At 42.6% G+C, this 23,054-nt stretch overlaps 1 protein-coding gene across 4 annotated transcripts in view; it reads right to left on the reverse strand.

Moving 5' to 3' along the window:
* The window catches only part of Ppp4r3a (protein phosphatase 4 regulatory subunit 3A), a 49,271-nt gene extending 26,738 nt beyond the window's left edge, over positions 1-22,533 (reverse strand). For 2 of the 4 annotated variants that reach the window (XM_059279010.1, XM_059279007.1), the window contains exons 1-3: positions 22,061-22,533; positions 3,433-3,488; positions 418-516 (exon numbers count right to left, since the gene is read on the reverse strand). In XM_059279010.1, the coding sequence (XP_059134993.1) occupies positions 418-516; positions 3,433-3,488; positions 22,061-22,202 (297 nt within the window). In that variant the 5' untranslated portion in view covers positions 22,203-22,533. The remainder of the gene's footprint in view (positions 1-417; positions 517-3,432; positions 3,489-22,060) is intronic. The other 2 variants (XM_059279011.1, XM_059279009.1) reach the window with 1 other exon arrangement.
* Between the last annotated feature and the right edge of the window lie 521 nt (positions 22,534-23,054).

Genomic DNA, 23,054 nt, shown 5'->3' on the forward strand with positions numbered 1-23,054 from the left:
ATGTCAGATCATCTGCAGACTGTGCTATCCCTGCCCCCAGGATCCACTGAGCTTAGCTTGTCTCTCAGTGCCCCGAGTCTCTCAACTGGGTAACTACATTTTGCCCCAGTTTATCCTCAGCACAGGAGCTGCTATAGTTTGGATAAGCGTATCCTGGAAGAAGGAGATCTTAAGGGGGAAACAAAAGTTAGGTAATAGAAAAGAAGAAAGATAAACTACATGTTTTCTTTCATAGACAGACTCTAGACTTCAAACGTGACAAAAGCAGGACTACTTGAAGAAAATGGGGACCAGGGGAAAAGACAAGGGACAGTAATGGGTGTATGAACAATGCATAACAATGTTATTTGTATTTAAATATCATTATGAAACCCATTATTATTAAAGAGCGTGTTGTTTCTCTATTCTTAAAATTACCTGACAGATTTTCTCCCAAATTTCATCGCATCCAGCTTTTTCTTGAAAGCTAAGAGCCAAGTCATAATTTTCTGCTTCAGACCATACAATCAGAGTGTCCTTTGGGTTAAAAAAAAAAAAAAAGTCTGAATGACTATATTTGTTATCACAAACTCATTAAGTTATATAGCAAATGAACAGAGCAACAAGGCAACAGGAATTGAGAACATCATTTTTTACATTTCCAATGCTGCTCCTGGTAATTATCAGTACTTTGTTACACTTCATTCTGGCCAAATCTACACAAGTGAAATAATATTTTAAAAATAGAAGTTTGGTCAATATATGAAAAACAATGTAAAATGCATACATAATACCTATATTCTAAAAAGAAAATACAAGTCATTGTACCAAGACCATCTTCACACATTACATTTTTTAAAAAAGGTTTATGTGTATTTTTTTCTCTGCATGTATGTCTCTGCACATGTGTTCAACAGCTATGGAGGTCAGAAGAGGGCACTGAATCCATTGGAGCTGGAGGTACAGATGGTTATGAGTTGCCATATAAATGCTGGGAATCAAACTCAGGTCCTTTGGAAGAGCAGCCACTGCTCTTAACTGCTGAGCCTTCTTTCCAGCCACCACTGTATTTTATAGTCTCATTAAAATGTCTAACAAAGAAGTTTAAATAATGGATTAACAAACAAAATCCATCTCTCCCCTCAGCTGGCAACAGCTGTTCTTTACCTGTGGCTTATTTAGCCTCTGAAATTATTGGCTAAATCAGGGATGAATGAACCATGCCTCTAATCCAACATTTAGGGGGCTGAGGTAGGATGACTGCCTTGAGTTTGAAGCTAGCGTGAGTGGCTCTAGCTGCTAGGCTCAACATAAAGGAGGAACACTCAATGTGGATTCTTAAGGATACTAAGTGGTAACTCTGTCAGAGCACCAGCAAGGAGCACTGACCAGTTTCTAGAGCTAAGCTGGAGATCTTGGACCTGTCTTGCCCTTGGAGCAAGAGTCTACCAGATACATTTCCATATAGAAAGGCTTGAGTAGTAGGCTCCCTCTACCTAGCCCCTGGGAAGTCTTCTTCAGGAGCCCAGCCTCTCCTGTGTCTCTCATGCAGCACCAAGGAGAGTGCCTGGCTCTTATTAGCTAAAGCCTGGACTCAGAAGTCCTATATTCTTGGCCAGCCTCTACCCAGAGGCTGAGATCTTCCCAGGGATCCATGGAGCTCCCCTAAACCTTAGAAGCCCTCAAGGCTTAGATCTGGAAGGACTGGAAACAAGTGAGTACTTGAGCTTGGTAAAATCTGCCTCCTGCATGCAGTTGCCCCAACCTGCTGGAGGTAGACATTTGCAAGTCTCACTAGGCCCACAGTCCTTATGTCCCCAGATCCTCCTGCTCAGGTACATTTCTGCAAGTTTCCAGTCTAAAGGTGGGATTGGGGCTAATGGGTGTATTTCCTTCAGTGGTTGCTACCTTTCAACTCTCTAAAGCACCTACTTACCCTTTCCAACACTTTTCAATGTAAGAATTCATGTTGTTTATGTTTGAAACAGGATCTTACCTACCCAGGCTTGCCTGCCTCAGCCTCCTGAGTACTGTGTTACAGGTATGTACCACCAGCATATTTATTCTATGCCCCACAGTAGTTTTGTCTGTCTGTTTTGTTTTTCTTTGTCAAGGCCCTAAACTTTATAGCTAAGGCTTCTGATCCTCTTATCTCGCCCGACCCCCAAAAATGCTGGAATCATAGGCACGTGCTACCACACCCAGCCCTACCAATACTAACGTCTGTCTAATTTTGCTTTAATACTCAATGATAATATAATTTTTTTCATACTTGTACCTTCAGGGCAATAAAGCAATTTCTTTATTTCAAGAGCTTTGTGGAGCACATTTTATTTGTGTATGCAAAATGGTAATAACAGTTTATACTATATGAAGAATTTAAGTTTAGGTATTTTTATTTACATGCTAGAAGGAAGAGTACAGATTCAGATCAGCACTCTAAGACCCTACACTGAGGCTATATAAGAAATCAGACTCCCATCTATAAAATGCTGTTTTAGAGGACATTCTAACATTCTATCTGCAGAAGCACAAAAGGAACTTCAACCATTTGGCTGTGTTAGTACTAGATTATTACAGCAATGGTTACTTTTTCCTTCAGGTAAAAACAAAGAAACTGCTACTTTAATTTTAGAGAGCCACGTGTTGCTAGAATATCTGGAATATAAACTCAACTTAAGATAGCTTTTTTAATTTTTGATTTAAAATTGTGGCTGAGAACTGAGGAGATAGGGTAAATGGGTAAAAGCGCTTAATTTGCAAGCCTGACAATGCCCCCAGAACTCAAGGCAGAAAAAGCAAACTGACTCCTGAGGAATCCAGTTTAGATCCCAGCAGTGCTGTCAGGCATCTCACAAACACCCGTAACTCCAAGGGATCCAACACTATCTTCTGGCTCTACAGGTACCTGTACACATGCAACATGCAAATGCAAATACACACACACATACATATACACACACAAAATAGTGGCTGACAGTATAGTTGAGTGAGTACATGCTTGTCAGCCTGCGAGAGGCATGGAATTCTTTCATTAGCACCAAGTCATGCATGTGGTGCACAGACATACATATAGGTAAAATCCTCATACACATAAACAAAACAAAAAACACCTTTTATCCATATACAGACTGGCAGAAACCATGTTTTAGAAATTAGACTGGGCATGCAAAATGGCTCAGGATGTAAAGATGGCTGCCATCAAGCTTGACAACCCAAGTCTGAGGCCCAGAATCCACACTGTGGAGAGAATCAACTCCCTCAAGTTGTTCTCTGACCTCCACAGGTCACAAACAAACACAATGTAATAAAATGTTTTTTTAGCAATCAGACTGGCAAAATGTTACAATCTGTTCTGATTTTCTTATTGTAAGGAATCCAATGGTAAACTTACTTAATCACCAAAATAAATAGATAATGCATAATACACAACAGCTTCACTTCTTTTTTTACCTGTTGCTTCTGGTATGCAGTGTTAGGATTTATTTTGGACTCTAGAAGAAGAGAACCTATAAAACAGGAAAAAAAAAACCCTGTTATTACAAAACAGAAAAATTAGATTTCCTTTACATACATATGCTTATTTTCTCAGCCAGTTGGATGTATACCTTCAGTTAAGGAACAAATTTTTTTTTTTTTTGAGACAGGGTTTCTCTGTGTAGCTTTGCGCCTTTCCTGGAACTCACTTGGTAGCCCAGGCTGGCCTCAAACTCACGGAGATCCACCTGGCTCTGCCTCCCGAGTGCTGGGATTAAAAGCGTGCGCCACCACCGCCCGGCACAAATTGTTAAGAAATGTAACTTAGGGCTAGCCAATGATGGCTCAGCAGGTAAATTTGTTCTCTCCAAGGGCCTGATGACTTGCCTTTGGTCCAGGAACCCACTGTGGAAGAGAACCAATCCCAAAGGCTATCCGCTGACTTCTACATGCCCACTTTGGCACATACAGCTATTTCACATACACAAACAAAACAATGAACAAAAAAACTGTAAATATAATAACTTGTAGCTTAAGAAACATGCTTACTGTTTTGGGTGTTTTATTTTTGGTGGCAGTAAAGGTCAGTCCAAGTCTCAAACATGCTACGCAAGTATAGATAGAACTGTACTTCCCAGCCAAATATACTTTTGGTTTGTTTGTTTTTACAAGACAGATAGGATAATATAAAGAGTGAAGACTGAGAAGCAATAAAAATCTAACAATTTGGCTGGGTGTGGTAGTACACACCTTTAATCCCAGCGCTCAGGAGGTGATGGTAGGAGGCCAACCCGGTCTATAGAATGAGTTTCTAGGACAGCCAGGACTACACAGAGAAACCTTGTCTGAACCCACCCCCCCTCCCAAAAAAAACCCTCCCAACCTAACAAGAGAGCACAAGGCAGCAAAAACAGCAGTGTGAAGCCAGATACTATAAAATTACACTAACTGTAAATATTTATGGAACCATGTTAATGTGGTACATGTATATAATGGACAACAAGCAAACCATTTCCATTTCTAACTAAAAATATTTTTGATAATGTACATATTTACATAGTACGATGGTATTTCAATAAAAATAACATGTACTGATCTCAAGCAGGTTAATAGACATTTCTATCCCATTATTTTGTTTGGAGTCTCTGAAATCCTCAGATAACCTGGGATTAATAATATCACATATACTGTGTGTCTTACATTATACTATTAAATAAGCAAATAAGGCTCTCGATACAATATGACCAACGTCAAGACAATGTTTTTTTTCGTGAAAGAGTTCACATCAAGAATAAGTAACTAGCCGGGCGGTGGTGGCGCACGCCTTTAATCCCAGCACTCGGGAGGCAGAGCCAGGCGGATCTCTGTGAGTTCGAGGCCAGCCTGGACTACCAAGTGAGTCCCAGGAAAGGCGCAAAGCTACACAGAGAAACCCTGTCTCGAAAAACCAAAAAAAAAAAAAAAAAAGAATAAGTAACTACACAAGCAAAACTTAAAACACATGAAACAGAGATCGGTTTACATATCACCGTCAGAAGCCTCAATTTTCTTCTATTTTCCTGTCCTTTGTTTTTCTGTTTTTTTTTTTAAAGATTTATTTATTTATTATGTATACAATGTTCTGTATGTCTGCAGGCCAGAAGAGGGCACCAGATCTCATTACAGATGGCTGTGAGCCACCATGTGGTTGCTGGGAATTGAACTCAGGACCTCTGAAAGAGCAGTCAGTGCTCTTACCCTCTGAGCCATCTCTCCAGCCCTTTTCTGTTATTTTAAGACAGTGTTCTTACTATGTAACACAAACAGACATTAAAATTATAATTCTCCTACCTTAGTCTCTTGAATAGCTCAGACAATAAACATGAATCATTATGCTCATCCACTATTTCTACTTCCTCTGTCCTCTATATATTTTAAGAATGAAATCTGGGGGCTGGAGAGATGGCTCAATGGTTAAGAGCACTGGCTGCTCTTCCAGAGGTCCTGAGTTCAATTCCCAGCAACCACATAGTGACTCACAACCACCTATAATGGGACCTGATGCTCTCCTTCTGGAATGCAGGCATACATGCAGACAGAGCACTCATACGCATAAATAAATAAATAAACAAACAAACAAACAAACAAACAAATAAATAAATTTGGGCTGGAGAGATGGCTCAGAGGTTAAGAGCACTGGCTGCTCTTCCAGAGGACCCAGGTTCAATTCTCAGCACTCAAGGCAATCCCAGTTATAGGGAACCTGGCACCCGCACACAGACATACATGCAAGCAAAACACCAATGCACAGAAACTAAAAATAAAGTTATTTAAAAAAAAAGAATGAAATTCTACCTATCCTCTCATCAACCAGTTCTAGTTTATCTGGAGACAGAATAACTAAAAACAAGTTTTGGATTAAGAAAAAAAAAAACTTTCGATGTAGCATGAATCTTAGAGAGTCTTATTAATAAAACCAAACCTGAGGCCAGTTATTGGAGTGAACATTGGAAGATCAGAGAGACAGAACAAGCCACAGCTAACCTCACCTGGCCAACTTCTCAGCTGATCTTGTTTCCTCAGACTGGAAGCCTCTGGGTCCTCATATCTGAATGGCTCTCAGCTGAACTGTGCTGCTCAAAAGCCTGAAAGCTTAACCAGCCAAATGCTTCTAGTTTCTGGTTCTCACGCCTTATATACCTTTCTGCTTCCTACCATCACTCCTTGGGATTAAAGGCTCACTTCTTGGGATTAAAGGCTCACTTCTTGGGATTAAAGGCGTGTGTCACCATGCCTGGCTGTTTCCAATGTGGCCTGGAACTCAGAGATCCATGCTTCCAGAAGGCTAGGATTAAAGGTGTGAGTGCCACCATTTTCTAGCCTTTGTATCTAGTGGCTGTTCTGTCTCTGACCCTAGATAAGTTTATTAGGGTGCACAAATATTTTGGGGAACACAATACCACAAGCCAAAGAATACTAAAGAAATGTCCTACTTGTTCCTTCTACAATCAAAGGCCATTATTAGCAGGATGTAACCCAAAGGGTACTCAGAGGAATGAAATCTGGCAGATGGATGTGTTTCACTTTGCAGAATTTGGAAAATTGAAATATGTACACCATACCATCGATACTTATTCAGGATTTCAATGGGCAACTGCTTTGAGTTCTGAAAAGGCTGATCCTTTTGTTAGAAGTTATAAGCTTTTTCCTTTTTTCTTTTTATTAAAATAGAAAAGGGGAAATATGGTGATATTTTAACTGTACTGAAATGTGATTTTATTTGTATGTTAATAAAGTTGTCTGGGGGTCAGAGCTAATAGCAAGCCATAGCAGAAACTAAGCGGTGGTGGTGCACGCCTTTAATCCCAGCTCTTGGGAGGCAGAGCTAGGCGGATCTCTGTGTGTTCAAGGATACAGCCAGTATGGAGACTTGAGTTGGGAAATTTTCAGAAACAAAACAAAACAAAACAAAAAACAAACAAAAAAAAACCCACGAAATTAAATCAGAATATCTTCAGCAGAATACTTGCTTATAGATTTTTCTGTAAGCAAAGCATGATGACACACACCTGAAATTCCAGCATTTGGGAGGCTGAGGCAGAAGAATCAGGACTTTGTGGATGGCTTGCATTGTACATGATTTCAAAGACAGAGCACCATAATGAGGCCTTAACTCAAGAAACCAACCAACCAAAAATCTACAGAGTTGGCTACCACCAGTGATTCGTTTTACTAAAACAGTGCCAATCAAAGTTCATACACCTTTTTTGTTTTTAAAACAAGTGTTTACTATGTAGCCTAGGCTGGGTACACATTCACAGTAATCCTTCTGCCTTGGCCTCCCGAGTGCTTGAATTATGGGGTGTGTATCACCAGATCCCAACTACTGATGTTTTATAGTTGATTGAAATATTCTGTATTCTTCAAGACATCATGTGTGTTAAAGTGTATGAATTAGTTTTCCTTTTAAGACTTGGAACATCCCATTTGGGTGATAAACACCAACTTGACAAACTTCTTTAATGCCCTGATTGATGACAGTTGACGGTATGAACACAGAGATTAGAGCTTATCCAGGAAATCCCTTAGGTCTTCCTTGAGTGAAAGTATAGGTCCTGCCACAACTTCAGTTTATCTTTTGGTGAAGTCTGCTTAGCAGTCACACCATGTGATTTATTTAGAATCCCACTGTCCAGTGGAAAGGCACTCACCTTTTACAGAAAGAACAGATTTCAGTAGCTTTGTTTTTCCATTAACATTCATCTGTGATCTCAGAATTGTCAGTGATATTGTGGCATACATGTCTTTCTTCTCTGTAGGAAAATCTACTTCATGTCCTAACAACATTTGACAGTTACTCCCTATACATCCAATAACCTTCCACTTTTGGGGGTGTAATTTTTAAAAATTATTTTATGAATATATGTTTACATACTATGTGCTTGTAGTGCTCTTGGAGGCCAGAAGAGGTTGTCAGATCCCCTGGAAGTGGTTGTGAACTGCCATGTAGGTGCTGGGAATTGAACCTGGGTCCTTAACTGCTCTTTAGCGTCCAGCCGCTTTAACTTTTTTTTTTTCCTTTACCCCAAGACAGAGTTTCTCTGTAACAGTCCTAGCTGGTCTCAAACTCCCAGGCTGGCCTAGAACTCACAAAGATCTGCCTGCCTCTGCCTCCTGAGTGCTGGGATTAAAAGCATGCAACACCATACCCGGGCCACTATAACATTTTAAAGCAACTTCTACATGTTTAATAACTCAGTAACCCTAAATATGTAATAAAACCATAGTTTATTTTTTTAGGGTACCCCAATTTTGTAGCCATTACCACAATCTAATTTTAGAGCATTTTTCTTAGGTTATCTCTTTGCCTTTAGATGTTGTGCATCTTCTAAAATAAAACTTCTGTGGTACTAAAGGGTTGAACCTAGAGCCTTACCTGCTAGGCATGCATTGCCAGTAAACTGTATCTTTGGCCCCTAAGTCTCAAAACTCTTCACTCCATGTCTAAATGTATGAACTACCTACCTACTTACCCACCCCATCTATCTTTCTTTTATTTAAAAGCCAGGGCTTGGAAGATGGCTTAGTCAATAAAGTAGTTGCACACAACCATGAAAAACTGAATTCAATTCCAAACACCCATGTAAAAACTCTGGCATAGTGGCACACTTCTGTAATCCCAGCATTGGAAGAGTGGAGACAAGAATCCCTGGTGTTTGCTTGCTAGCCAGCACAAGGCCCAGGCTGATGAACAAAGAGATCCTGTCTCAAAAATATTGGCACTTGAGTGTTTGAAAAACTGTTTCTAGCTATTACTAAATGTTCTATATTGAAGACTAGTAATAAACAAAAAGAAAGAGCAGGAGGCACTGCTCAGTGATAAGTGTTGTTAGCTTAGCATGTGCAAGTACCTGGCTGTGATATCCAGCACTGAAGGGGAGGAAAAACAAAGACACATACACCTGACTTGGCAGCTGTTAAAATGAACAAATGCAAAACAGCACGGTAAGACACTGCTAGCCATCTAATCCCTACTAACAATTATTTTTTAGATACCAGGTTCTTTTGCATTTTCTTTCCGATTTTCTCAGTAATGTCACAGAACAACAGAAAGGGGAAAAAAACTGCCCATTCAAAGATGAAGCATTTCACTCTCATTCCCCAAAAGCCTGGGTAAAATAAGAATATAGACCAGTGGTTCTCAATCTGTGCATCACAACCTCTTTGGCAAACCTCTATCTCCAAAAATATTTACATTGTGATTCATACAATTCATAACAGTAGCAAAATTACAACTACGAAGTAGCAACGAAAATAATTTTATGGTTGGTGGTCACAACATGAGGAACTGTATTAAAGGGCTGCAGCCCTAAGTAGGCTGAGAACCACTGATTTAGAATGTTCTTGGTATCTTGAGATGTTAGGGGAAGTATCTTCCCTGAAATCTATTTCTCCCATATACCTTGGCCTTATCTAAGACACCACTTTAGAAGTCCAGCTCTGGGCCCTGTTGTTGAAGGTGTGGGTGACCCAACCCCGATGTTGGGTGGGTGGGGGGGGAAGGTTGTCCTCATTACTCATCTGACATATGGTGGCATGGGTGGAGGAGAGGGCCCTGATGTGTAGGTGTGGGAGAGCCAACTCTGAGGGTATGAATGCAGGAGAACTGGTCCTGTCCCTCGCTCACTGCTACAAGGGGGGGGGGGGGGAACCAGTGCTGGAGAGCTCACCCTGGTGGGGAGAACTGGCAGGCTGACCAACCCTGCAGCTGCCCAGGCCCAGAACCAGGGTTATGACTTGGTCCACCCCATCTATGATCTGCTGGAGTATGTGAAGGGGCCTGACCCGAAGACCCAAAGATGCAGGATCTCCACAACACAGGGCAACAACAGAATATCCAAGAAGAGTCCCAGTGAGGGCCCAGCATCATTAGTGTAGTAGCAACTAGAGGACTCAAACCAGACTCTTTGCAATTAACACTTGCAAGTAAAGATATATGGACAAAAGGGTTTACTGCGTGACTCAATGTGTCACACTGAGCTTCCATGAGAAGTCCAGCTCTGATCTCCAATGCCTTATTCCCCAGCTAGTACATAGGTTAAACTTGGGAAACAGTTCTTCAGTGTTGGGGTTAAACAAAATAAAGCCCTGTATTTACAGTTTATTAATGCCAGCCTATCTAATTGGTTGGGTCTGCCATCTAATGGTTTTTACAGGGTCAAGTTATGAACACTTGTCCAGCCTATTGAATCCCAGCACCCATGAGACAGTGGCAGGATGATCTACAGAGTTTCAGGACAGCTAAAGCTACACAGGGAAACCCTGTCCCAAAAGGGGGGAAAAAAAAAAAAAAAAAAAGAAGAGCAAGCTCCAATTATGCAGTGTTAATGTCAGTTAGCTACAGACCCTAAACAATAATTCTATCATAATGTATGGGTGTAGAGGCTGACATAAGAGTTCAATTTTAGGTGAGAGGCATTTGCTACTTCAACAGGAAAAAAGTTAAGTATGATTCTGAGACTGGAGAGATGGCTCAGTGTTTAGGACAGTTGTCACTCCTACAGAGGACTGGGGCTGAGTGGTAGCTAACAACCATCTGTAACTCCAGTTCCAGGGGATCTGACACCCTCTTCTAGCTTCCACAGGCACCAGGCATGCACATGGTACACTTAAATCCATACTGGCAAAACATCCATACATTTAAAATAAAGATAATAAAATCATTATAATGATCCTTAGCAAGAGACTTCAGTAACATTAATGAAGAGGTAGAGAAGGCTTCATCAAAAGCAACACATGCTTCTGGAGGAAGTAACTTAATAACTGCAGTAAACACTTAGGATAATCCTTCCCACTCCAACTCATGAAAAAAACCACATCTAGGGCCAGGCATGGTAGCACATGTCTTTAATCACAGTATTTGGGAGGCAGAGGCAAGTGGATCTCTGGTCTACATAGTGAGTTCCAGGACAGGCAGAGCTACATAATACAGAGACCCTATCTCAAAAAAGAAAACAATCTAACCATTATTTTGTTAATGCATAATATCAAACTTTTTTTTTGTTTTGTTTTGTTTTTGGGAGACAGGGTTTCTCTATGGCTTTGGAGCCTGTCCTGGAACTCACTCTGTAGACCAGGCTGGCCTTGAACTCACAGAGATCCATCCACCTGTCTCTGCCTCCTGAATGCTGGGATTAAAGACATGCACCATCACTACCCGGCCAAACATTATTTTTAAGTGAATAAATATCCGAGTCTCAGTTTTAGTTTCCAATATGGTAAATATTAATGGATAAAACCTAAATAAATTGTATGGAATAATACTCAAAGCAAGAACAATGGTATTCTAAGTAAAATCTCAAGAAATGCCACCAAAAGAGACTACTGAGTTTTTGAGAGTTGTAGCTGAAAGTTTATCTGGTCCCTCCTGGCTCCCGCTGCCCCACAGCCACTCAGATCTAAATGAACACACAGAGGCTTATATTAATTACGAACTGTACGGCCTACTGGCACAGGCTTCTCACTAGCTAGATCTTACATCTTAAATTAACCCATTTCTATAAATCTATATTTTGCCATATGACTCGTGGCTTACCTGTATCTTTACATCTTGCTTCTCTTGGCAGCAGCTGGCAGCGTCTCGCTGCTCTGCCTTTCTCCTTCCTCCTCTCTAGTTAGAATATCCCACCTAACCCTATTCTGCCTCACCATTGGCCAAACAGCTTTATTTATCAACCAATCAGAGGAACACATATTCACAGCATACAACAACATCACCTATCAGAGAGTTTTGTATAACCTGACACAGAAAACCAAAATATACTAATATACCAATAATGGATAACCACCAGGTCAATATGGTTGCTCCTATAAAATAAAATAGGAAGGGTCTTCTTGTGATTTGTTGTCATGCCCCACTTCGATGGGTTGGGAATAAAGGTGAGAGTCATGAACTAGTATTATTCAGGAAGGTATCATATAAAGTCTCAGAGAACTCTAAACTAATGGGCACACACAATTAAAAAGTTTTGTACTGTTTTGTTTTTCTCTTAAGGTCCAGCAAGTTCCAAGCCTGACAATCTGAGTTAAGATCTCTAGGACCGAGCCAGGGCGGTGGTGGCACACGCCTTTAATCCCAGCACTCGGGAGGCAGAGCCAGGCAGATCTTTGCGAGTTCAAGGCCAGCCTGGTCTACAGAGTGAGTCCCAGGACAGCCAGGACTGTTTCACAGAGAAACCCTGTCTTGAAAAAACCAACCAACCAACCAACCAAAACAAAACAAAACACCCAAACAAAAAAAGATCTCTAGGACCTACGTAATGGAAGAACTGACTCCTATGGGTTGCCCAATCTATTCTGTGACTGTGTGAACATACATAGACACACAATAAATAAAATGCAAAAAAAACCAAAAAAACCCAACAATGACAACAAAAAAAATTTTTTTTTTAAATCTAGGAAAAACAGGCAAGAGATACTGAAAAACCTACATAAGGATAAGTAAGGATAAGATCTAAGACTGTTTGGCTCTAAAGTTCATGGTTTGAACCACTGTGCTTTGTACTGTCTCTTCAGTGCTATTTTCTCCACTTTTGTTCAGTGTTTTTATAGCAGAGATTTGATAATAGAATTTAAGAAAATCTTTTGAGCCCCGTATGGTGACAACAGGCTACTTGGAGGCTAAGGCAGAAAGAGGGCAAATTCAAGGCCTACACGAGCAAGTGAGAGAAACTCATTTCAAAATATAGAGTCAAAAGAATGGCGGAGAGATGACTCAGTAGTTAAGAACATGCACTGCCCCTACAGAGGAGCAGAGTTATATTTCCAGCATACAGCTACCTGTACTTCAGGGGATCTGATTCCTCTGGCACTAGAATTCACCTGCACAGATCCACGCACATACACATAACTAAAATCTTGGGCTGGGGGAAAGTAAACAAAAAAGGCTCTTGTGTAGCTCAATAATATAGTGCTTGTCTTTGTTGTGCAAGGCCCCAAGTTCAATTCCCAGTACCTCAAAAAGCCAGTATTGAAAAAAGGAAAAGAACCGCCTCCCATTTCTTGTAAAGTGCAAAGGGGGGGGGGGGGGGAGACACTCATTAAAAAACTATCCAAAGGGGCTGGAGAGATGGCTCAGGGGTTAAGAACATTGACTGCTCTCCCAGAGGTCCTGAGTTCAGTTCCCAGCAACCACATGGTGGCTCACAACCATCTGTAATGAGATCTGGTGCCCTTGTCTGGCCTGCAGGGATACAAGCGGGCAGAACACGATATACATAATAAATAAATAATCTTAAAAAACAAAAAACAAACAAACAAAAAAAACAAAAGAAAAAACCTATCCAAAGAATCAAAATATTAAAACTTATGGTTAGGAAAAACAATGCTATGGGTATTCACTGAAAATTTATGTGAAGGGCCTAACCCCAATATCTAGTACACAATCAGCACTTAATAACTTGGATTTTTAACTGACAACCACATGCAACAGGAAGTGGAGCTTTGACAATGTTATCCAGCTGTATATTACAAACACAAGGTTCATGATACTGCTTAGTCAACATTTCATGCAAACTGTCATCACTTCTAATATATATTCTTAGCTGGAAAACTTATATGGACTCACACCCCTTCACCAGAGATTCACACCGATTTAGCATGAGAGTTCTTGGGCTAGGGATATTGTAGCTTAGTAGAAGAGAACCTGTCTAAGATACATGCACAGGACAGCACTGGGTTGAAACGCAGTGCTGGAGGTTGGGGTAAGCTGAAAACTTGAGTGTTCTTGTACAACCTTCAGCATTAACCAATCAATTAGATTCAGGTGGATGTGAATGCTGGGTTTGGTCCTGGTCTTAGTTTCACAACAAATACTAAAAAGACAGCTCCTCCCTCACTTCACTGCCTCAACACCACACAGTTTTTCCAGAATACTGTTTTCACCATCATCACACTTTCTTCTTCTTCTTTTTTTTTTTTTTGTGGTTTTTCGAGACAGGGTTTCTCTGTGTAGCTTTGCGCCTTTCCTGGAACTCGCTTTGGAGACCAGGCTGGCCTTGAACTCACAGATATCCGCCTGGCTCTGCCTCCCGAGTGCTGGGATTAAAGGCGTGCGCCACCACCGCCCGGCCCATCACACTTTCAGTATTCACTAGGAGGAAGAAAAGCATCATCAAAAATGAGTTAATGGCTAGGTGGTATGGCTCATGCCTACAAACCTAGCATATGGAAACTGAGGAAGAAGGACGTAGACTTGAGGGCAGCCTGGGCTATACAGCAAAGACTCTGGTTTTAAAACACTCAGAAGGGTTAAGAGCACTGGCTGTTCTTCCAGAGGACTCAGGTTGAATACCAGCACAAACACGGTGGCTATCAATCATTGCAACACCAGTGCAAGGGGATCCAATGCCTTCTTTTGGCCTCTCAGGACACTGTTTGCATGTGTCAACACAGAAAAACACACTGGCAAAACATCCATACACATAAAAACTTAAGCTATTAACATTAAAAAAGTTTATCATGGAGGCCAGAGAAAAGGAAGGCTCAGTGGTTAAGAGTGCCTGCTGTCTTAAAATTTTTTTCTTAATTTATATGTATGGGTGTTTTGCCCACACTGTGCACCACCACTGTACACCTGGTGCCCAGAGGTCAGGAGATAGCACCGGATCCACTGAAACTGGAGTTACAAATGGTTGTTAGCCACCATGTGGGTGCTAGAAATCTTCTCCAGGTCCTCTCAAAGAGCAGCCAGCACTCTTAACCACTAACCCATCTCTCCAGCCCACTGTTTGCTATTCTTCCAGATCAGCAGCTCTCAACCTGCGGGTCATGACCTCTTTGGGGACTGCATGCATATACCCTGCTTATCAGATTTACATTGCGATTCATAACAGTAGCAAAATTACAGCTATGAAGTAGCAACAAAGTAATTTTATGGTTGGGGGTCATCACAACATGAGGAACTGTATTAAAGGGTCAAAGCATTAAGAAGGTTGAGAACCACACTGCTCTAGACGATCCAAGTTTGGTTACCAGCAACAACATCAGGTAGCTCACAATTGCTAGTAACTCTAGCTCCAGATTATCCAACATCCTTGTCTAGCCTCCATGAGTACCACACTCTTCCTCCCCATAATAAAAAATAAGAACAATTTTAAAGCTACAGTATTTAGATCAGTCCTAAAACACTCAGATCCCTTCAATTATTCCCACCATTGGCTGATGGTCCTCAAACTTGCATAAGTTATCACATTCAGATATTAAGGTTTTAATTAACCCACCACTCACTCTTAAGTCTTCTACAAAGCTGTTGTGCTCAAGTTTAAAAATGTACTTCTCTTCAAAGTGTACTCCAAGTACTGACACTGAGCTCTGGATAACTAAATAAAATATATAACCCAAACACTTACTGTACATTTTAAGATTCTACACTAATATTGACTTAGGAGAACAGCCATGAAAACACACAAGATACCATGTCTCTGTTTCCCTTACCAGAACAGCCCAAAATGAAAACAACAAAAAAACGGAAGGGAAACCTTTCCCACCACAAATGTCTCTTTTTCTAATTATAGTGCAGGTAGAGACAGACTATACAACCAAGATAGAGTTCTACAACCATGAGGCTGAGCACACAATTTAAGTCTCAGAAGTCAGTGAACAGTGCTATCTTGAATATGTCCCTATAGCTCCTTTCCTTCATGCCTCAATTAACAGAATCCAATCTGTTTTAACTTTTACACAAATAACTCAGAACACACACACACAATTTTTTTTTTTTTTTGGTGTTTCAAGACAGGGTTTTTCTCTGTGTAGTTTTGTGCCTTTCCTGGAACTTGCTTTGTAGACTAGGCTGGTCTCGAACTCAGAGAGATCCGCCTGCGTCTGCCTCGAGTGCTGGGATTAAAGGCGAGATAAAATTATTATTTTTTTTTTGGTTTTAAATGTAAAAATACTTCATAAAACTTAAAGTAGGGCTGATGAGATGGCTAAGCTCGCTGTCAAGTCTAATGACCTGAGTTCAGTAGGGAACCGCATATCAGGAGACCCTTCTGACCTCCACGTGTGCAAGCACACACATTACAAATGTAGTACTAACCACCTTAAGTAGAAACCAAACAGAAGAACCCTATTTTTGAAGCCAGGTAGTTCAGATACTTAAAGGCTGAGGGAGAGGAATCAATCACTTGAGTCTAGGGAGGAAGGGGAAAAACATTTTTGGTGGCTGAGGTGGAAGGGGTTGAGACAATTCTTAGTAAAGGCCAGGGAAGTCTCAAACTGTGAGCCATTCTCCTGCCTCAGCTCTCTAAGTACTGGGATTACAGAGGTACACCACCATGCCCACTCAAAACACTGTTGTCGATGCTGTCCAAGCAACCCAGAATAAGAACATGGATATGATTTTATGAGAAGAGGCCATCTTTTTTTTTTTTTGGGGGGGGGGGGGTGGGTGGTCCAAGACAGGGTTTCTCTGTGTAGTTTTGGTGCCTGTCCTAGATCTTGCTCTGTAGATCCGCCTGGCTCTGCTTCCCAAACTGGCTCATATCTTTGCATACTTGAGTCACCAGTAAGTGGAACTGTTTTAAAGGTGTTAAGAGGTGTGGCCTTACCGGAGGTGTGTATTGAGGGCAGGCTTTGAAATTTCAAAAGACACACCATTGCCTGTATGTTCACTGCCTCCTGCTTGTGGATCAACATGGGAACTCTCAAGCTGCTAGTCTAGCCACCTGTCACCATGCCTTCACTCTGTCACCACGACTAACCCTCTGGAACCATAAGTCCAAGTAGACCCCTTCTATGCTGTCTTGATTATAGAGTTTTATCACAGCAATTTAAAATAAGTCTCTGTGACATCAAACAACGAATTTAACATACACAAAAGCTTACTTCAGGGTGCTCAATGAGAAGGCTTAACAGGTAAAGGTACTTAGCTCAAAACCTGACAATCTGAGTTCTATCACCAGGGCCCACAAAGTGGAAGGAGAGAACATGCTTCTGAATTTGTCTTCTGATCTCCACATCCATACACCACTGTTTAGGCAGGCAGACAAAAAAATTTAGGGGTCAGAATGCAGCTCAGTGGTAGTGCACTTGCCTAGCACGTACAGCCCTAGCTTCGAACCATTGTCTTTCAAAAATTTAGAAATGAATTATCTTTTTTTTTTTTGGTTTTTCGAGACAGGGTTTCTCTGTGTAGCTTTGCGCCTTTCCTGGAACTCACTTGGTAGCCCAGGCTGGCCTCAAACTCACAGAGATCCGCCTGCCTCTGCCTCCCGAGTGCTGGGATTAAAGGCGTGCGCTACCACTGCCCGGCTGAAATGAAGTATCTTATTTTTCAGTTTTATAATGATTTTTGTTTTTGAAACAGAGCATTGCTATTCACTATTTCGACCAGGATGGCCCAAAAGTCAGTATGTAGCCCTAGTATTTGTATTACATATGTATGCCTCCACACTGCTAAATTCTCAAGAAATAATCTGAAAAACTCAGATTCATGGAGAAAAAGGGATAAAGAATGTTACCGTATATGACAATGTTTTTGAAAGGATTCTTTCAGGGTGTTGGGGGAGACAGGATGGGACAACACAATTACTAGAGGTCTAACCCATCCACAATAACTTTTTAAGTTTCCTTTTCTTCTTTTTGAGAAAGGGTCTCTCATGAAGCTTAAGCTATTCTAAAAGTAGGGATACTTCTGCTTCAGCCTTCCACTCAGATCACAAGGAAGTGTTAGGATTATAAATGTGTGCACCACACCTACCTCTAATTTTAATTTTCTACTGGCCAATGAGCCACTTTATGGAAGATCACCAACACTTCCCACTTGCCAGGCATGGTGGCAGACACTATGTCTGCAGTCCTTGCCCTTGGGAAATGAAGGCAGAGGGACAGGTACTCAAGGCCAGTCTCTGCTACAAGAGACCCCGTCTGAAAACAAAACAAAACAAACAAAAGAAATGCTGGGCTAGAGAGATGGTTCAATGGTTAAGATCACTAGCTGCTCTTGTTTCAGAATCCACATGGTAGCTCAAAGACTAACTCCCGGTCCTAGGAATCCTTGTGACCTTCAAAGGAACCAGGTATGCATGTGATACACATACATATATGCAGGCAAAACACCCACATACACAAAATAATACTTTAAAAAAAACTTTAAAAAAACAAATACCTTCATTGTTCATTACAATGAAAAAAAAAAAAAAGAATTCTCAATTACATGTAAAAGAATGGAGAAAGAAGCACACAATAATGAGTGATCCAAACTTGTAGCAGACACCATAACTTTAAGCAGTCAGGGCTACATAGTAGGTAGGATCCTACCTCAATCAATCAATGAAATCAAACTATCTAGGGTTGAGCCCATGGCTCAATTGGTGCTTATCTAGCACTCGTGAAAGCCCAGGGTTCGATCTCCAGCACCACATAAAGCATAAAGGCTCAACATAACTGTAACCTCAACACGAGGAACTAGAGGCAGGGTCAGAAATTGAAGGTCATCCTCACTACATAGCAAATTCAAGTCCAGCCCAGGATACATGAAATGCTGCCTATAACAAAATTAAAGTATCTGCAGAGTGAAACTAAAATTTCTTTGAAATAATCCCTGAGGCCAAGAATAGCACACAAATAGACCACAGCATAAGAGATCACATTCACCATAAGTAGCTATAAGTGCTTTAAGCTGTAGGCTAGATTTCTCACTAAAATACAGACCACCATCCTAGGTTAAATTTGCACCAACCTATAATTATTATCTTAGACTCTAAATTATCTATAAAACATGGCTAATTATAGTACTCACATTTGAGAACGGTTTTAAGAATTACGTCTGTAAACACAAGTGAATTGCTTAAAGAGGCCCTGGCACATAGGAGGTACTCAATAAACTTCTACTACTACTGATCTTATTTGGAATTTATCTGTAAGGGGAAAAAAAGCTCTAGTAATAAAACTAGATTTCTTCACAAGTATTCCACAATTTTTGTAAGTCCACTTTTTCTTTGTTGTTTAGTGAGGAAGTTTTACTATGTAGGCCCTGAATTTGAATTCAGGTCCTCCTGCCTTGCTTCCTGAATGGTGGAATAAGGAAGGTATCACACTCAGCTTAAATTCTTTTTTTTTTTTTTTTTTTTTTTTTTTTTTTTTGGTTTTTCGAGACAGGGTTTCTCTGTGTAGCTTTGCGCCTTTCCTGGAACTCACTTTGTAGACCAGGCTGGCCTCGAACTCATAGAGATCCACCTGGCTCTGCCTCCCGAGTGCTGGGATTAAAGGCGTGCACCACCACCGCCCGGCTTCAGCTTAAATTCTTTCTTTGTAATTAGCTTTCCTCATAACATAACTTACAAAGGCAGATCATTAATTTTGTTTAAAATTGGGTAAAAATAAAAATCATTTTACCTGTTCTAATAAATTAGAACTTCAAAACTACAAAAGAAGAAAGGGGCTTAGAGGCTATTTCCTAAGTGATAAAAATATAAAAGGGCATAGAAACACCACTTTTACAAAACCTTGTTAGGAAAAGAGATTCTCCAAGACAGTATGGCATTAAGTCTTCATGCTGATCCTTTCAAAAGGTCTTTGTAAACTGGCTGTTGTGGTAGCTCATTGCCAGTAATCCCAACATGAGGATCTGAAGCAGGAGATACAGAGAACAGCTACAGAGAACGGCTCTAAAACAAAACAAAGAGGTTGGATGAGGTAGTATACCTTTAATCCCAGGATCTGGGGAAGTAGAGACAGGAGGACCAGGACTACCAGAGTTTTGGCAACATACCGTGTTTGATTCCAGCCTGGTACTACAGGAGACTCTTTTTCCCAAAAACCAACAAAAGGGTCTTTGTATAATCAAATAAAACACACTGGGGTGAAGAAATTCAAAAAATTGGTCTAAAGCCTACATATAGTTAAACTGAAAATCTAACTGGGTGTTTGTTGGAGGTAGTTCAGTGGTAGCCTAGCATGCTCAAGACCCTGGATTCTTTTCCAGTTATCCCACCCTCAAAACAAGCAGCTAACTTAACCTTAAAACCTGTATTTCCAATTTACTATAAAGAAAGTTTTCACATATACAAAAATGTAGAGGTGGTTATTATGTGATAGTCATCTACACATTCAACTTCTATTCCACTCCACCCCCTTCAGTTTTTTTGTTTTTGTTTTTTTTTTCTTTTTGAGACAGGGTTTCTCTATGTAGCTTTGGAGCCTGGCCTGGAACTCCATCTATATACCAGGCTGGCCTCGAACTCACAGAGATCTGCCTGGCTCTGCCTCCCCGAGCGCTGGGACTAAAGATGTGCGCCACCACAAACTGGCATCAACTTATTTTAATGCCAAATAAAAACCCAGCTCTGAAAAACAGACCTACTATAATCAGAAACTTTTTTTTCAGACCAAGTCTCACTTTGTAACCCTGGCTGGCCTAGAACTTTATGTAGACTCTGGCTGGTCTCTAAGTCACCTAGAACCACCTGCCTCTCTGTTAGAAACTTTAAGAATGCCTGTAGAGGTAACTTTTTACCACTGTTAACTTATTTGGGGTATTTGTATAAAGATAACCTGTGGGTACTATACTTCAAATTACCATTTTCCAATTCAAATTAATGTTTCTACAATCTTCAGCTACAATCAGGAGAACCTTGTTTTTCATGTAATGAGTTCTGGGTATAGTCCAAAGAATAAAAACCTTCTTTGAAATAAATTTCTAATAATTCAGATATGAAACAACTACAAACATACCAAACTGACCAGTCCCTCAGACTAATGCAACAAGGTTGCTATATTTATACTCCAAAGAAACAATTTGAAAAGTTTTGCCCAACATGTATATATTCTTTCATTAAGTGAAATTCAGAATGTAACCAAGGAAAATGGCAAACCCTGAAGAAACTAATAATTTAAAATGAGAAACAGAGCCGGGGCGGTTGTTGCACACACCTTTAATCCCAGCATTTGGGAGGCAGAGGCAGGAGGATCTCTGAATTTGAGGCCAGCCTGGTCTACAGAGACAGTTCCAGGACAGCCAGGGTTACACAGAAACCCTGTCGAAAACAAAACGACAGAAAACGTGAAACTTTGAACAACTTGGTCTTTTGACCCTGAAGACTGTTTCAATAGACCTGAAGGGAAAACAGGAGGGCAGATTCAAGTTTTAAAAATACTTCTCCCCACCTGTTAAGTTGAACCAAATGAGGACCACACGCTTAAGCAATCAGAAAATCTTACAATAAAATATTCGAAAGGGCTTGGGCAGTGGCGGCGCACACCTTTAATCCCAGCACTCGGGAGGCAGAGCCAGGCGGATCTCTGTGAGTTCGAGGCCACCCTGGTCTACAGAGCGAGATCCAGGACAGGCAACAAAACTATAAGGAGAAACCCTGTCTCGAGAGAAAAACAAAAAACAAAAACAAGCAAACAAAAAAGGTTCCAAAGGTCCAGAAGTTCCCACAGTAGAATTACAAACAGTCTTTCTTTCCTGGCCAGGCGTGGTGGTGCACTTTAATCCCAGCACTCGGGAGGCAGACGCAGGCGGATCTCTGTGAGTTTGAGGCCAGCCTGGTCTACAGAACTAGTTGCAGAGCAACGCAGAGAAAACCCTGTCTCATAACAACAAACAACTTCCTTTCTTATGAAAAAGACAAGCAACACCGGACAAGTCCAACGTATCCTAACAAAGCAAAGCAGCGTTTTCTCTCTAGTGGAGCTGCCAGCATCGCCGACCCCTAAGATCAGAAAGAGGTAGTGGAAAAACGTCCAGAACTTTCTCCAAAGTGTGCAACAGCTATGAACTTCATGAGCTCCAAGCAAGGTCTTGTGTCCGTTTTACAGATGGGTGAACTAGGGGCAGATCGCTTTCGTTCCGTGCCTTTCTCAAGGTCACACTGGTGCAAACCCCCCGCCAGGCTCCGGATCCCAGGTCTCCGACCTTTCCCCATGAAAAGGCGGCACCGCGCAGCGTGCTCCGCTCTGCTCCAACTCTCCCCACCACAGGGTTCTCGGTTAAGGAAACACCCCGAAGGCTCTCTCGCCAGCTCCACCGGACTTGGGTACCCACGGCGTTCCCGCCTAGACTCCCGTATTCCCAGGCCGAGTGCCACGGTTTCCCCGGGCACCGGCGGGGGCTGCTTACCGTCGCTCTCGGCCCTGACGAGCAGGGACATGCCCTTGAGCCGCTCCACGTAGCCCGAGGACACATGGCCAGTGCCCCGGTCGTCCCATTGCCGGTCCTCGTTGAGCGTGTAGACCTTCACCCGCCGTCGGGTGTCGGTCATCGTGCCGGCCGGGGGCCCCGCCCGAGGGGCCCGGGGACGGTGTCCAGGAAAGGCGGGCGGCCGCGAACGGGAAACTCCGGGACCTCAGTGCCGCCGCTGGCCGCCCCGGAGCCGCGCCGCCGCTCGCATGGTCCGCTCCCGGGTCCGAGCCCAGGGCCGCCGCCTTCTCTCGCCGCCCGCTCCTCGGCGCTATTGTCCAGGCCGGGGGAGCGCGGGCGCCCAGCAGCCCCGACAGGAACGCGCGGCTCTGCACAGCCTACCGGGCCGCCGTTCCAACAAGGGGCAGCTCGGTTCACAGCCCTGCTCCCGCCTCCGCCATGACCTCCGCAGAGCCGCTTCCCGCCGCCGCCGCCGCCGCCGCCGCCTCCTCAGGCCGCCGCCGCCATGTTTTCCTTCCTTGTACCTGGCCCTGCCGCCGCAGCCGGAGCCTCCGCTCCGCTCCTCGCGCTTAAAGCATCCGAGGCCGACGAGCTAGCGCTACCCGGAAGACTCTGAGCGTCCCTGGCGACCCGACAACCCCTAACTCTTCTCAGAAGCCGCCTTCCCTAACCCACCGCCTCTTCCGTCTTCCTCACAGAGCCAAAGCCGCCGCCATCTTGACTCGCCCCTCAAAAAGCGGCGCGCGGGGCCACCTAGGCAGCAGCGGCAGGGGCGGCCCGCAGGCCCCACCACTTAAAGAGACAGGACCGGGGCCAGCAGCCTGGCTGCGGCGGAGGCCTCGCACCGAGGCGGACCCGGAGCTGCGGGGGTGGCGGAGCGGAGGAGGCGGGACGCGAGTCGCGCCGGTGGCGGACCGGGACTCCCTCGCGCTGCCTTGCACGTACTGTCGTGCGAGCGCGGGCTGCGTGCGCG

This window comes from Peromyscus eremicus, chromosome 14, assembly GCF_949786415.1.
Source record: "Peromyscus eremicus chromosome 14, PerEre_H2_v1, whole genome shotgun sequence".
Taxonomy (NCBI): Eukaryota; Metazoa; Chordata; class Mammalia; order Rodentia; family Cricetidae; genus Peromyscus; species Peromyscus eremicus.